The sequence below is a fragment of the Mycteria americana genome, chromosome 7, assembly GCF_035582795.1.
Source record: "Mycteria americana isolate JAX WOST 10 ecotype Jacksonville Zoo and Gardens chromosome 7, USCA_MyAme_1.0, whole genome shotgun sequence".
Classification (NCBI taxonomy): Eukaryota; Metazoa; Chordata; class Aves; order Ciconiiformes; family Ciconiidae; genus Mycteria; species Mycteria americana.
This window is the reverse complement of record NC_134371.1, coordinates 25,753,535-25,769,759: the sequence shown is the minus strand read 5'-3', so window position 1 is coordinate 25,769,759 and position 16,225 is coordinate 25,753,535. Positions and strand designations below refer to the sequence as shown.

Genomic DNA, 16,225 nt, shown 5'->3' with positions numbered 1-16,225 from the left:
CAGCTCAGGACAGGGTGAGGAACACAGAGCATGGAGGCTGATGCCAAATCCGTGCCCTTCGTGCTCCAGCAAACCAGAGCTGCTGTTAAGCCTGAGGCCAGACACACTGCCTGGGTCCATCCCTGCCAGCACAGCAGCCAAATGGCCAGCACAGCAGCCAAAAAAAACATAAAAAAAAGGAAGGTTAGAGTAATCCAGCCAAACTGGGGCAGCAAAACAGGGAGCAGAGTTGGCCCTGTCTCCCTCCATAGCCAGCGGTGAGGGCACTTCCAGAGGGCACTGACGATGGCTCCAGAAGGCAGTACAGCCTGCGAGGCACACCAGACCCGAGGGCAGGACCCACTGCTAACCAGGAGGATCTGCACCTTCGGATTCCTCTGTCGTGCCTAACTGCCTTCAAATATTAAAATGAGGAAGATTCATGTGGATAGACAGTGCTGTCATGCTCTTCTCCCTCTGGAGGAAAATACTGCAAGCCACCACCTGCCTATTCAACACACTCCCTGCTCTGTTCATCTGAAACAGTTATTTCCAGCTGGTACAATTTTCAATCCTTTGAAAACTAGATTCTTTTAACCTAGATTAATTCTTTTAATCTAGTTTGAAAACTAGATTCTTTTAGACTTAAAAGTCTAAAACTAGACTTTTAACCACCAGGTAAATATGGGAGACATATATCTACTTCCCTGCATTATTTCTATTATATTCAAAACACCTATGGGTTTTTATCCCTGAAGTGTTGTGATTTAAACATAATAATGCATAGAAATACTGGAAAGTTATATGTGAAATACATAAGGATGTGTTCAAGACTGTATGCTCCCCATTTAGCTCGATTTGAATCTGTCCAAACAAATTCCAACGTTCCTGCAAAACTCTCTCCCTAGCTTTACATGCAGCAGTGCTGGAAAAGAGCAGCAGGCTGCAAGGGGTGAGTGTGGGGCTGCAGGAGCTGCTGTACAAAGTCGTTTGTCATCCCTCGTCTGCGAGCAAAGCCAGTTCGGGGAAAGGGATATTAAGCTTCTGGGTTTGCAGAGGCAATCGGGCTGACTGGGACTTAGATCTAAAACGTTTTAAGCCATGCAATCCCACATAAAAACTGCCCAGGGACAGCTCGCCAAGAAAACATGAGACACTTCAGCAGAGGCGACACTGACCTCGGCAAGGAAGGGCATGTCCCAGCCCTCCGCACCCGCAGGCCCTGCAGTGCCAGAGGCTCTGCGCAGGCAGGAGGGAGTGAGCCCAGGAGCTGCTGCAAGAACTAGTCCCTGAAGGTGCAAGAGCTTATTTCAGCCTGTAGTCTAAGGTGGTGTCCACAGGCAGGGGTGTCTGAAGTACCAGAGGCTTCTCAACTCATCCTCCTGAATACAGCCAGACCTGCAAAGGGTGCTTGTGGCATTTCCACCCTATGAATTACTGCTGGGTCTGCAGCAGCACAAACTTTTAGCACAGGCACTGACCAGCTCATTTTCAGAAAGTCCCATTGGTGGTTTGCAATGACAGTAGGGAAAAAAAAAGAAAAAAACCCAGCACGCTCCAGCAGTTGCTGTTTGTACCTGGCTGTGGTGAGCTGCATCCCGCCTCCATCCCTGCTGGTGATGCCAGCACCCTTGGGACCCGCTGCTCCCCACTGTTTGTGTCCCACACGGAGATCCTGCAGGATTCCGTCTGGCATTACCTCCCCTCATTTTTTTAAAGAGGAGGCCAGACCTGGGGCTGGACTCCTGGATGAATGGTATGTTACCAAGCAGAGCTGTCTATAGGTACAGGTAGCTGCTGTCTGAAGGTGGGAGGCTTATTAAATCCCATGCAAGCAAACAGATGATCTCCCTGAAAGAAAATGCTACCTCCCTTGGTGGGAGCAGGTCCCAGATGAGAGCTTCTCCCAGATGGAGAGATAATTTACTATGGCACTTTATGGCTCCTTGGGGCAAAGCTAGTCTCTGCACAATGGCATCCTGCCGCCAAGTCATCATCATAACACAAGAACACACACCTCTGCCGTGCAAAAGCTGAACAGCTCCAAAGCAAGAGGTGGGATAACATCCAGTGAAAAGGAAATAAACATGGTCATATGAAGATATTGCCACTTGCCAGTGCCATGGAATAACATTCTCATAACATCTATTTACAAACACTAAGATTGTCTTTTCAGGATGAAGAGGAGGCCAATTTAGATAAATGCTTAATTTTATTACAAAAGCGAAATCCTTTAAATGAAATAAAATGGTATCTACGGTTGTATGTACTTGCTGCTGATGCTCTAAATAAAGACAAGCCACTGAAAGGATGGAGATGTGTCACCAAGCACATGGGACAGCAGTTCACTGCACTCGAGCTGTTTTAGCACAGTGATTTCATAAGTGTGTGAAAAAGATTATATTCTTCACTTCATTTTATTCAGTCAGATCAATTTTATGCCTCACCCAAAAACCAACTGGAAGCTGAAAGACAGAAGTTAACTATGTCCTTCCAAGCTATGGAAAAAAAGTGGCGTATGAGAAATGGCTACAATCTTAAAGGACATGAGGACCAGGAATGACCATACTGTCTTTGTTATATTATTGACTTGTTGGAAATGTAAAGGATGTTTAGATAAACGTTATTTTCCATGTGTGTCCAGCACATTCACTTAACTATTAAAAACATTTATAAAAATTCTATTTTTGGGCCTTTTTAATTGGAATTCAGTTCCCATCCAAATGCAGCTTGACCCACCATGTGTTTAAAAATTACTCATATGGTAAATAGGAAAGCTGCCATTTACCTTATACTAACATAAAAGTTTAAAAAATGAGGCCGAAATGTATTGTGAGACACAGTATTGCTTAAATAAAAATGTACCTATAGATGACCTTCATCAGTAAAATGAAATACAGGATTTAGTGAAAAAGCTTATAATTAGTAAAGAAAATAATCATATTTTGTTTCAAACTCAAATGAGGATGAGCCTTAAGAACATCTACTGAGAAAAGGAAATGCAAACAACTATTAACATTGATTATTTAAGTGTTTCTTGCTTACGTAGCTGGTGTTCCTTCACATCAATCCCTACTACCATGGGGAAACTTAAAATTCAGGAGCAAGAAGCAACAACGATCCAGCAAAGGAAAAATTGTCCTAATAACTCACTTTCTGACTCATGAGCAAAATTCATTTTAAAACATCTCCTCTCCCTGCCTTTGGAAATGGAACATTATTTCTTTACTTTTTCTGTGCTCTCACCTGAGATTCACAGGTTGTCAGGTCTCCGAGGGGAATTTGAGGACTCTGAACATTTTTTGACGCGCACAGGGCAGCTCTCCTCCCCGTCCGTCAGTGCAGCATGAGCATGGCGCTGAGATCCAGGAGGCCAGCAAAGACCTGTGCACAGTCTCACTGCCCTTTTTGGATGCCCTGGTGCAGACAGGATCATCTCTGCTACCTGTCCCCACAGCACTTTGTGCAATAGTCCTGACCTAAGAGTTAGATGCCTGAGCAGTATCATAATGTGAGTAATAAACAGGAATATCCTCACTAGTTTTGTTATTCATCATGCTGCATCTCTCTGAGGATTTTTTGCTTTTGTTTTATAAGGGGTTATCTCTCAGCCCTTGCCATTTTTACAATCTCAGTTTTGCTCCCCCCCACCCAGTATTTCAATTCACCTACACCATGTATTTCACAGGAGTGTATTCTTGCTCTCATTGCTGAACACGGCAATTGGTTGCACCAAGCGTGGATCTCTGAGAAGCAGCTGGCAGGCAGCAAGTCTCCCAGCACAAGGTCTTCGTCTGTTCACGTGAAGCTCAGAGTTGCAGCAAATGCTACTTTTGGGTAGCTGCCAATCTCACAACCAAAGAAAAGGATCCTAAACAAAACTGGGATATTCTTCTCTCTTGCCCTGGCACACAGCACGAGGTGTGCATCCCTGGGGGAGCCCCTTCTCTGTGTGCCCTTCACTAGAGATATTGTGCTGCTGCTGTTTTGGTAGCTGCTACTTCATGCAGATAATGAAAAATGCACTTGGCATCATGCAACTTAAATGAAAACCTGCAATTTGTGCCAAAAGAATGGCTACAGAAACACACAACCTGAATGTGAACACAGAGATGCTGATCCAACACCCACACTCACGTGTGGCACATTGGCAACTCCTAACCCTGTCCAGGGCAGGGTGCCAACCCACACATCCATCCCCAGCCCTGCCGCTCTGCCCAGGCTGCGAAGAGCCACGCCAGCCATGCATGTGCCCCAGGCCCTCCGGGCCCCCTCCGACAGCCGCCGTGCAGATGGCAGCGCTTCCACCGCTGTCAGGGTGAGGCCAGGTTGGTGGCAGGAACCACGGCATTAAAAGCTTTAGATCTTGGTGTCAGAGCCTGCAGTCTATCAGGGTGACTTTGCCTTAAAAGCTAGCACCGCAGTAAAGATGAAAAATGGTTTTGCCATTTTCATCCCAGCTGCCCTCAAACTATTTATCTCCAGCAGGATGCAGAGTGCCTGCTCCCAGCACACCGCTCCTGTTCCTATCCCTGCGTGCCCACCAGCCACCGGCCAAGGGCTGCCCGATGTGATGGCTTCCTGTGAGATCGGGCAGCTGGAGGCTGGGGAAGAAATGCCGCTTGGGCACAACAAAGAGGGTGCAGGGATTAAAGAAATCTCAAAAATCCCCACCTGTAGCTCAGTCAAGGCAGGCTCTTCCCCATTTTAAGACAGCCAGAAAATCTAGCCAACAGCACCAGTCTTTCTCTAGGATGCCCAGTAATGCAGATTCTGCACGAGGACCTGAAGCAGCGATAGGATACAGGTGACAAACACTGAACTGGAAGTGTGTGAGCAGATGAAACCAGGAGGGTTTTAATAGAAACCAGTAGCTTTTCTGGGATTTGCAAATAAATAAACCCAAAGTAATCTAATTTTTCAGAAGGCCGAAGCTAGGTAATTTATTTCTACGTGTCCATTTCCACAGGCTTTCCCCAGACTTCCTGACCAAAACACTCACTGCTGCTCCCTAAGAAATTTCAGCTCAAAGAGTTCTTTTTAAAGACCACTGTGACCAGCTGACAGGAAAGTCAAATCCCAGTCTCTGATCTTAATAGAAGTCATACACTTTCTGCTAATATTGTAAGTATAAAGCAACATGAAAAATGACTAAAACCAAAGCACCAGTTGTGGATTGCATTCAGCACATCACATCTATTTGGCACTAGTGTAAATCCACATCTAGTAAAGGAAAGTAGGTAAACCAGGCCTTTTATTTTAGACACAGCTGAGGGCTACCAGGGCATCCATAAAATGGATTTCCCACCTCAGCATTCTCACCCCCTCTTGCCTAAAGTACTAAACCCATTCCTGAAGACAGGGGAAATGGGCCAGTTTTGGCCTTCGTTACAAAATCAGCTCTCAGGGAGGCTTTGCTGAGGTTTCCCAACTCAGTTCATGCAGATTGTGTCACAACAGCAACATGCAGGGTTAACTGCAACCCCAGGGAGGACTCTTGTGAGAGAGAAGAATGGTTGGGACCCTCCTGGAAGACCCTCCATCCTGGAGGAATGGGTTGGGGGGAGGCAGAGGGAAGAGGAGGATCTGTGACTGGTTGTGTACCCCACTTCCCGTTTGATAAGTGATGCCAAGAGAAGGAGGAGAATTCAGAAAGGCGGGGACCGGAATCAAAATCCAATGGGTCAGAAGCCTACATGAAGGTAGGGGAAAAATATGTTGCATGTTGGTATCTCAGGTCCTTCCCTTCTGCTGATACCATGACTGCAGTTGCTCTGCCAGCCTGCTTTACCCACCAAACTCGGCTACAGGCAGAATCACGCACATTGAGCTGGAAATCTCTCCCATTCAGAGGATTTATGAAAAATATTTTACTTTGGTCCCCCTGAAATTACACCATTTTCCTCTTTTATCTGTCTTAAGTGTCAGGAGAGCGTGATGTTAACGAGATGTACAAAGGCTTTTGGGTAGCTGAACAGTTTTATAGTTCCACATTGATAAATTAAACCATTTGTCACTGTTACCACACTGATGTTTCTTCCTGAGATCAAAGTCTGGATTTCTGCATCAAATAGTACTGTCCTCTGCTACGCATTACCATGCTTTACCTTCCAAGGAAATTAATTGTGATTCTGTATTTTTACATTCACAGTTTAATCATGCCCTAATTCTCATACCTGCTGATTGCCATCTCCACATGCAGTATGCAAGTAATTTTTTTGTATGGATTTTCTCCTCGCTACCTGTGTGAAAAGCCTGAATATCCTGTTTCAGGACAATCACCTTCTTCTGGCTCTGAAAGGCTGCTTCTGCAGTAAAGAATACAGCCAATTTCCTTTCTCCTCAAATCCTGGATTCAGTCACGTTAATTTACATTTATATAGCACCCTTCATCCCTGAAGATCCCAATGCACTTTACAAACTCACCCTCTCTGTACACAGAAGCTGTACAAATATACACGGCTACATAAACAGACACAGCAATCCCATCATCAACTGCTAAAGTGCATCTCTCTGCGTGTATTCCCAGCACACTCATGGCAGGTCAGCTCTGCACACCCTACATCATATCACCATCAAGGAAGAAAATAAGGCAGTATGATTTAGAGGCATGCCATTTCCCTGCCGGGGAAGCGCGAGGAATCTAGGCAAGCAACAGAATGGCTTTACAGCCTGGGCAACTGACATCTTGGCACTCTGCTGCATAGGTTAAAATGAGGTAAAGACTGATTTGTGGTGAGTTATACCTCGCTTCTTCTGCGCTATCAGTGCCTGTATAAGTCCAGGCTTGCTGCTCCCTTCCACTGATGGGTGACCCTCAAGCAGTTTGTTTTATAAAACTGAAAAACACTTGCTTGCTTTGTAATGAAAACATCAGGGGAAATAAACCCCCCTCTCTCTAACAGCATAGTTGACTGGCTCCTGCCAATCTGAGGATGAAGAAGATGGAAGAACCCCAACATACCTGAGACACCTTTTTGACCACGTCGCTGCCCACAAGAAAGCCCTGCGCGTAGGAGCGTGCAGCGATGAAGGCTCGGGTTGCCTTCACCTTCAGGTCCCTGGGAACTTCCCCAAAGGGTTTGTGCTGCTCTGCGTGTTTCACCATGCAGTCCAGGTACTCATCTGTGATATGGTACTGGGGATTCATTAGCTTGAAGAGCCGTTCCAGCAAGCGTGTCCAGAACTCATTGAGGGCCTCTTCCAAGTTGATGTTGGAGCCCCGGTAATAGCGGCGTAGCTCACTGTACAAGTCCTTGAAGACCTTCATGTTTTGGGTGTACAGTTCTCCGTACATGCTTGGAAAAGCATCATAAAGGGCCTTTTCTGACTTGTTCAACAAATCCTGGAAATAACCTGAAGAGAGGAAAAAAAAGGAGATGGTGATGCATCAGTCAGACAAGCAGGAATCCAACAGGGTTGCACTGTTTGGCAGCACAACCAAATGCCTTGAGAAAAGAGAGGGGCCCTAACAGAGCTTTTCCTCCAACCAACCTTACCCACACTCTCAGTCTTGAGCCTCAGCTGAGAAGATTGAAGGAGGAACCCCCCAGTGCCAGTGTCAGAGCACCATGGTCTGGGCCTCTCCACCGCTTCTGGCAGCCTCACCTGGAACCAAAATTGAGGCTCTCCTCTGAGCATGTAAGGTGCCATAGTGTTACTCACAGGTTTTCTTTACAGAACGCATCAACTGGCATTGCTGACATATACCATAACTTGCCACAATTGTCAGCCGATGCCTTATGAGACACTCAACCCCGAATCAAGAAGCAGCTGCTTCTGGCACAGAAGTTGGCACTTGCTAAACATCACTAGAAAACATCGTAAACAGACAAGGAGGCCTGGATACTGCTCTGGCAATGGAGGTCTATCCCGTAATGACTGCTGTTAGAGTAAGACTAGTCTATCAATATTAGCATCCACACCAGAATGAAGTAAGATAAAGATTTCATCTAGAAGATAACCTAAAGTCTTCCATTTCATCATGTCAAAGGCTGGAATTCCTCCTGCATCGCCTGCTCTTACCATCACACAGAAGTGAGGGCTCTTCTGGAGAAGACTGCAACTTCTTCAATTTTGAAACAGAACTTCCCCCCGCACCTCCTGCCATTCCTGGCTGAGGCACTGATAATTTGGGGAAGCCAGCGGAAGTCCAGTACAACACACATGGCTGAAGCACAAAGCACAGGTCAAAGACAAAGACAAGGTCTCTGCAGGCACGAGCTCTTCTTTGGGGCAGCACATTTACTTGAAGAGGACGTGGCTTTACCCGGACTAGCTGTCATCCCCACCGACATAAAAACACCATGATCCACTGCACAACTTGAAGTTGCCTTTGGAGAAATCAGTGCAACTTGTTTGAGCTGCCTTTCTTTCCTGCCCCAATGCTTATTTTCCAACACATTATTTCCAAAGCCCTGGTGAGATGGAGCAGGGCTGCCACTGGCGATGGTGCCAACCCTTCACGGAGACATCCCCATCAGCCCCAGTCATTGCAGCCACCCTGGCTCTGAGGCACAGCCCGTAAAGCGTGTGCCAGAGTCCCAGGTGCTGCGACAAGAACAGGCACGTCTTATTATGTATTTAAAGACAGTGTTGTGCTCAAGTGTTTTTGAACTGAGGCCAACATTATCATGTTCGAGGTTCTCATCCCATTTGCTTTTTTGGATTTGCATCCTGCTTTTGTTTAGGTATAAACAACTAAATGGTTTTACACCCTAGGTTCAGTGGTCGTAGAAGTGACAGAAATGCGCTCTCTTGCTACATACAGCAGGGTAAAGATGACAGATTCGACTCCTCCTTTACCAACATCTTTAGGTATTTCCATCCTCTTGACTGTCAGCTACCTTCAGGCTCTCTGAGACTGCTCAGTGGGGAACTCATAGCAGTACTGGCCTGATTCAATTTATTGATTTACATAAGCAACTTTAATAATCATTTAAGTCAGTGAGAGGAAAAATTATTTAAATAATAATTTTCATTTAAATTACATTTGTACTTTTTAGGGCCTTTTTGAAGCAAACCTGATTATACTATTCTTTAAATCTAAATTACTGGGGTTTTTTTTGGTGATGTATGATAAGCTCTAGTTGGAGGGAAACTGTTATTCAATTAAAATCAAACAGCATGTATTTAGGTATATAAATTAACTTCACTGTGCTAGGCATATAAGAAAAGAAAGAAAAATGCATATTGCATGTACAAAGCTTTATTAAAGTATTTTTTGAGGGAATGGCACTGACTACAATTAAACACCTCTAAAATTTTAGAACTAGTAAAGCTCATTTCCATGGGTCTTGTTTGTATTCACAGACTGGAAGGGCCATACAAGCTTTCCTACATTAATAATCTCTCATTGGCTTCTCAGATTTGAGTGAAGCTAAAACTCAACAAGCAGATCAAGCAAGTGAAAACACCCTCTGCAGCTGCCAATACTGGCTGCTAATGCACAGGCTGCTAATACTGAAACTTCTTGTAGTATTTTAACAAACCAATACTGAGCATTAATAGCCTGGCTTCCTCCAGCCACAATCATGTACTGCTTAATAGTTTAAAATTTGATTTAAGTGCTTTTAAAAGATTGTGAGCAAACTAGGTCTTAGCAGAAGTTTGGTTTAATCACTTACGCAGAAAATAAAAAAGTGTTATCTAAAATGTTGAATAAAAACTGTGGTTTTCAAGTGTACTTTTGAAAGAAATTTATTTTTATTCAACCTGACCTGGTTGGCAGTTTGTATCTCCAAACATTTGTACTGGGATCTCTCCATCTCTCAAATGACTGATCTGCATGCGCTTGTCCATCTTCCCTGTTAAAATCTGATTTCTTCCTACAGACACCAGTGTAAGTGTGTTGCCAGCGGGCTTTTACAGGCACCTAAGCCACCTATAAAATTACCTTCTAATGAGGGGTTCCTAATATGAAAAAAATCAAAAGCTGATCCCATTAAAAAGTACTTTGCTAAAGGACCTCAGTTTAATAAGAAGAAACACCTGCAGCATGTACTAACAGAGCTTATCAAAGCCTCTCCTCTTGAATCTCAAGACAAAGGGTGATTCGACCCCTGCCCTCTCCCCGCGGCCCAGCTGCCCACGTCCCAACTCCTGTTCCCCTGCCCCAGCTGCCAGAGGGGAGCTCTTTGCCAGGGTAGGACAAGCTTTCTGCAAAGCCTGCGGCCTCTCATCCCTGCCCAAGGGACTCATTTGAGTCTGTATCTCCCCCCACTCCAACAGTTCAGCCATCGCTAGTCCCAAAGACAGCGACACATGGCATTTTTTTCTTATGACAAAATTATCACTGTGATCTGCAGGGTGCTAACACAGGTGAGAGCTTTCCTTTTACCAAAACGCCTCATCTACACTGAATAATTGTACAGTATGTAATTAAAACTTGGCAAGTGTTACTGGCACATACATAGCACCCATCCTGGTAACCCTGATTCACTGGCCTCTACGCAGACTGTTCTGCTTCTGTAAAGCTCTTGAGTATCCTCTCTAACAGCCATGGCTCTGTCCCCAGCATAGCAGTTTGCACCCGCTTCTAGGAAATTTGGGTTACCCCACCCAGGTGAGAGGCTGCAAGAGGATGATTTACAACTTGGGAGCTTCTCATCCAGCATTTCTCTCCCGCCCTAGCATTGCACGTGAGCCTGGGCTAAGGAGATCACAGCAGTGTGAGCCCACGTCAGGGCTGCCGCAGCCCCAAGCTCCCAGCCCGCCCGGTCTGGCACTGCTGTGAGCTGACTCAGGGCTGATCCTGCTGCAGCGTTACCGTTTCTTGTTGCATGGTCACCTTGCCCTGCAGCATCTCCTGAAGGGGCTCACAAGCCAAGCAGATAACTGCCAGGCAGACAATTCATCCTAGCAGGACGCTTTTTCGGGTCTGACTAATCTGAGGTGGCTTCATTTTTCTGTTGCCATAGCCTTCCTACCTGTACAATGAACAGAAATGGCATTCACCTACAACAGACACAAACCCCAAAGTTTCTCTGATGCTGATGAGAAATCTAAAGCTGCTCTGTATCTTAAAGTATCACTCCAAGCACTGCTGGTTGCCCATTCACAATTTAATTAAACTGAGCTCAAACTCTTTCTTGTATAATCAGTGCTCTTTTCTCTGTGACAAGCGACGCTAACTGAATAAATTGCTCAGCAATCCAGGTACAACATGCAGCTTGGCACTCACCATCAGGCAGAAGAAAACACCAACAAACGCAGCCCGATTTGTCAATTCAAGGTAAAATAGCTTTCTTTGTATTGCTACAGGAGAAGCAAGATGTATATCTTTCTGTCAAAAAAATTGGAAACTGCTCTCAAAAAAGTCCGAGCTAATTAAGAGCTGATGAACTGTTACTTCTCACCTAAGTGAGAGAACACCAATTACAGTCAACTCGTTTGTTGCCGGTTCTCAGAAAGTTCTTCTAGATTTCACACGCTGTGGAAAAAAAATATATCTACATTATCTAGGGAAAATTAATTAGCAATTAAGCCTCAATGAGTTTGTGATGAATAGCCGACCTGGCAGAGAATTTAGGTGCACATTTTGCAGCATTAGAAGGCACTAAGAAGTGGGGTTTGCCAAGAGGGATGCACAGAAGCTTGTGCTAACTGCCCTGGTCCTCACAATCTCAGCCTGCACCACTTGTTCACTTAGCACAGGTATCTCCAATTAACACTGCATCTTCTCCTTGACACTCCCTGCCTACTAATATCCAACCTTTTAACGTATTTAGATATGTGTCACAGGTTAAGGATGTGCAGGGCCTCAGGATGAAACAACTTGCTGAACCACAGTTCAGGCATCTGTCCTTCTTGATTTCAGGTAGGAGCAATTATTTATTCTAGGCACTCCATTACCTGTAGCCTGAAGCATGTAGCCATGGTGGACAGGAGACCCTTAGGTAACCTGGGTGTTTTGGAAACCTCTAATAATACAGCTGCCCCACTATTTCTATAAGAAGTTAAAAATAACCACCCCGTGGGTCCATTTGGATTTATTAACGCCCACTTGGTCCACCACTGCTGGGTCTGCCCTGGCTCCCAAAGGACAATTAAGAGTGATTAGCTCAGGCAGGGAAGGAGCACATGGAGGCAGCTTCATCCAAGCCACATCCTGGACACATCCCCAAGGCCGCTGAGCTCTGCTGACACCACGTTCTCCAAGCTAGCAGCAACAGGCTCAACCTATGTCTGCATTCATGCACTGTAGCACGTGGCTTCGTTAGCCTTGGGAATGGCAGGGATGGAAGGAAAGGGCTCATGAGGAGCCAGCGCTGGAGCTCTAAAGCCCTCGCTTGCTCCAGGAGTCACTGCTGCACTCCCATCCCTGGGAGCAGGTACACAAACACCTGAGGTGGCTCTGCAGAGGGCCAGCTTTCCTCTGAAATAATGCATTTGTTTCTACTCTGAGTTACAAGAAAGCAGTTATGTATTTTCTGGACCCAAGCTGAAAAACCACGGATGTTCTCAGCTTCTGCTAGCCTCAGAAATTTTACAACGGAAGCGTAGTAGCCAGAGATACCTTCCTGCAAGTCACCTGCTAAATCCATGACTGGGCTTCCCCTCTTTCAAAAAGTTTTCTCAAAGAGCCATTGAACAGGTGAGTCCTTCTTCACCACTGCCTGCTAAGGGCTTTGCAGTGTTGCAAAGCCCAGCAGGTGATTTTCTAATACCAGTAATTCAGGCAAATGAAACTCAGTTTCCCCTGGGCCAATGAAAGGCACAGCTCCTCAGTCAAGGCTGTTCTTACATGAAACATCCCCTTTCACACTCTTGCTGCAAAAGTAATCAAAGAAAAAAAAAAAGAAATGGGAGTCTGGTTTATTATTATTATTATTATTATTATTATTATTATTATTATTATTATTATTATTATTGCTTCTCACTTCCAAGCTCAGAAACAAGACAACCGGCTTTGCTCAAATGAAATTTGCCTTTTGGCAGAGGTCAGGTCTGAAAAACTTCTGCCTCAAATACAAAAATGCCAGAAAGTCATAAGCAAAGAAATGAAAGGTTTTTACAACCGAGACAATTCTGCAACCTTGGCTGCTGTTTCTCTTGCTGTTGTAGTGACAAAAACTTACTTCTCAGAGAATTAAGTTTTCAACCAGAATCCATAACCTTTGCATTCGAGAGAGATTGTAAATCCCCACCCATTCCCCTGCTTCACAGCTTCCCAGTGTTCGCAGCTCATATTTTCACAGTTTCCACATTTTCACAACTCTGGATTCAAATTGGGAAGCTGTGAACAGCAAGGCAGGGACCAGCAGTTTGTCTCTGAAGATGGAAAGTTTTGAGTTCCCCCTTCCTCATGCCCCCCCCCCAGCACCAAGTACTTTATTCAAGCTCTTTGATACCATTTGATCACTCAACATCTGGAACACACTGCGGTTTCTTCAACTAATATAATGATGGAGTGGGAATTGATGTAGGGGGGAATGAAGAGGTCACTGAAGGAAGAACATCCAAATGCTCTTTGGGCATGCAGCAGATCTGACTTTCTTCAAAACCCATAAAATTTTAGAGGCATACTAGAAAAAATATGAGAATTGGAGAAAGGTGACTGAATTACTATCAATCTGAATATTATTAAAGCCTTAAGCAGAAAACTGCAGTACAAAAAGTCTCAAGCACAACTGGAAAAAGAGTAGTACCAGCTCAGAGGAGATGAGGGAGGAAAACACATGGCTCAGATGATGCCATTAATTCCAAAATCAGATTTTAAGAAGAAATCTGTTCCTAAAGGCAGGTTTAGCATTGGATGATTGGATTTGGTGAAGACTCTGGGCAACCATCTCTACCTACATCTGGAAGTCAGACATAAGAGGAGGGGAAAGGCGTCAGGGTGCAGGGCTCAAGATGGAAGGAAGCCCATGGCAGGTCATACCTGCAGCCCTTCACTTTTCCTTGGAGCAGCAGAAGCAGCACCCAGGGCTTTGCCCTGCCTCCACTTTCCAGCTCGAAGCTCTCCCCTACTTCTTCTTTTCTTAAGAGCAGACTGCTCCACCCTGGGACAGCAAAATTCAATTTTGCTTATGCTTCTGAAAAGCCTTGAGTAGTCCCTGCAGGAACTCCTAATAACTTATGCTGCAACCATGTAGTGCAGCAATGCTCTACAGCTGCAGGAGTGTTGGCCTTGTGCAAATGCTACAAAAGTTTTTCAGCAGCGGGGCAAGATGAAAACTCTCCTGCTGGCTGGACAGCTTTGCATGGTGAGCTAGGTTTGTGGTCCAAGGGCCTTGTAGTGCAGCCATAAACTGCCAGGACAGCTGGAGGTGGGAGCAAAAATGTGAGGAGGAAGAAGTATCAAATACCATATCGTAATTTCTCAAGTTTGAGCAAGCACAAGAGCCTGTGGTGGAATTCACGCAGGGCCAGAGCCATGGAGTGTCTCTGCAGCTCTGAAGGGAGGCCAAGTGAAATACGCTCACCATTAACACTGCTATCGTGTTTCAAGAACACTGGACTAAGAACAGGAGAGAAAAATAAGCTGACTCTGTGGTGTCCTGTACAGCAGTAAAAGCAGGGAAAGAAATAGCATGGGAATGTCTACCAGAGCAGAGCTCCCTCTCAGGGCCAGCCCTGTCAGTCTGAGGCACAGTATTTTCCTGGGCTCAGTTCCCATTTAATACACTGCTGCACATCCCAATACCAATTTGCTTCTCCAGTTGGTTTTAATGCTGTCCTTCCAGTCAAACTACTACCGGAAGAGAAGAATTCAGCAACAGATTTAAGCCATTAAAATCCAAACCTAATGCATTCATGTCTCTTTTATTCACTTCAGCAAGTATGGTGATATTTTATTTATAAAATTGTTATTACTCATTATTAATTTAAGTACTACCCATGCCTGTGCTGAAGAGCTGATATCAATACAACAGCAGTGATATGCTCCGGTTTGTACCTTAGCTGGGTGCTGCCAAAGGAAATAACCATGGTGAGACCAAATGGCTTAGGCTCCACATGCAAATAGCCCTGCATATAGCAATCCTGATGGCATTTTTCTTGGGAAATGTTTCACACTCCTGTGAAACAGCTGCTCTTCTGTAGCTGTTTCCTCAGTCCTGATCCACCCTGGAGAATGCAGTCCCTCCCTGCGTATTCTGGATCACTCTCCTCTACAATGTCTGTCCCAGATTACACATCGCCCCTGTTTGGTGGCTGCGACCTAAGAGGCATCATGAGAAACCAAGACTCAGATTGCAAAAAAGCCCAAACAAATCGAGATAAAATTAGCTTCTACCTAGAAGCCAAAGGATGAACAGTGTGAACAAATGTGCCAGTATGCAAGAATTATGATGCTTTTAGATAGTACAACTTCTGAACTTTTAGGATTCTCTCCAAAGAGCCACTTTGCATTTAATGGGGAGCCAAATACCTTTACCTGATTTCTCCTCTGCACTCTGTGTTCGGGGGGTGCTGAGAACAGTGTAGGAACATAGGACTGAAGGGATGTTGTGGGTCAATGTGACAAGTGCCAGCTCTGCCATGCAATCATCCCATTTAGTACTCTCCTAGGCCTGCTCAGTGCCCAGCACAAGAGCAGTTAGAGGTTTTGCCCTCCCTGCTCCTACTAAACAGCTGGTCCAGAACATCTCCTCAGATGGGTGGACTCCTTTTCTTAATTTCTGGTCTAAGTTCATTCTTTATTCATTTGGTCTTTGCCAATGTGGTCCTATAGTTTCAATAGTTGTTTTTGTTTCCTGGTGTTCACTTTCTGAGATATTTATACAAAAAGTCCCATATTTTCTTGGCATCCATTCTCCCTTGCTACAAAAGCGAAGGTACTTTCCCCCCTTCACACCTGACAGACTCTCCAGTCCTCTTGATCGTTTCACTGTCTCTTCTCTTCACCTCTTCTGGTTGGCATTAACTTTTCTTAACTGTGAGTGGTCAGAACTACAAAGAACATCTTTTCTTCACTGGAAATAACACTGTGAATACTGCAAGGACTGCACTTACCTTTTTAAGGAATGCATCACACTAGCATTTCACAGACTTTCTGCCACCAACTGGTACATCCCCAACTCCCTCCTTTCCTATTTCCAACCAATTAGTCCCCAGCTGTATGCCTCACTCTGGAACACTGAATTTCACCCTATTTCTATTATTTTGGTCGTCATGGTTATCCACTATTCTCTTCAATAGTGACTACTTTTCCCAGCACTGTGTCATCAATTAATTTCATGAACACCTTTCTTATCATTTGTGCTGGTCTTTAATGGGGCTGTTAACCAGGCTGGGCTCTAGG

The 16,225-nt window shown here is 45.0% G+C and overlaps 1 protein-coding gene across 1 annotated transcript in view; it reads right to left on the bottom strand.

Moving 5' to 3' along the window:
• The window catches only part of GPC1 (glypican 1), a 222,731-nt gene that overhangs the window by 25,184 nt on the left and 181,322 nt on the right, over window positions 1–16,225 (bottom strand). The window contains exon 3 of the mRNA XM_075507446.1: window positions 6,944–7,335. Coding sequence (XP_075363561.1) covers window positions 6,944–7,335 — 392 coding nt within the window. The remainder of the gene's footprint in view (window positions 1–6,943; window positions 7,336–16,225) is intronic.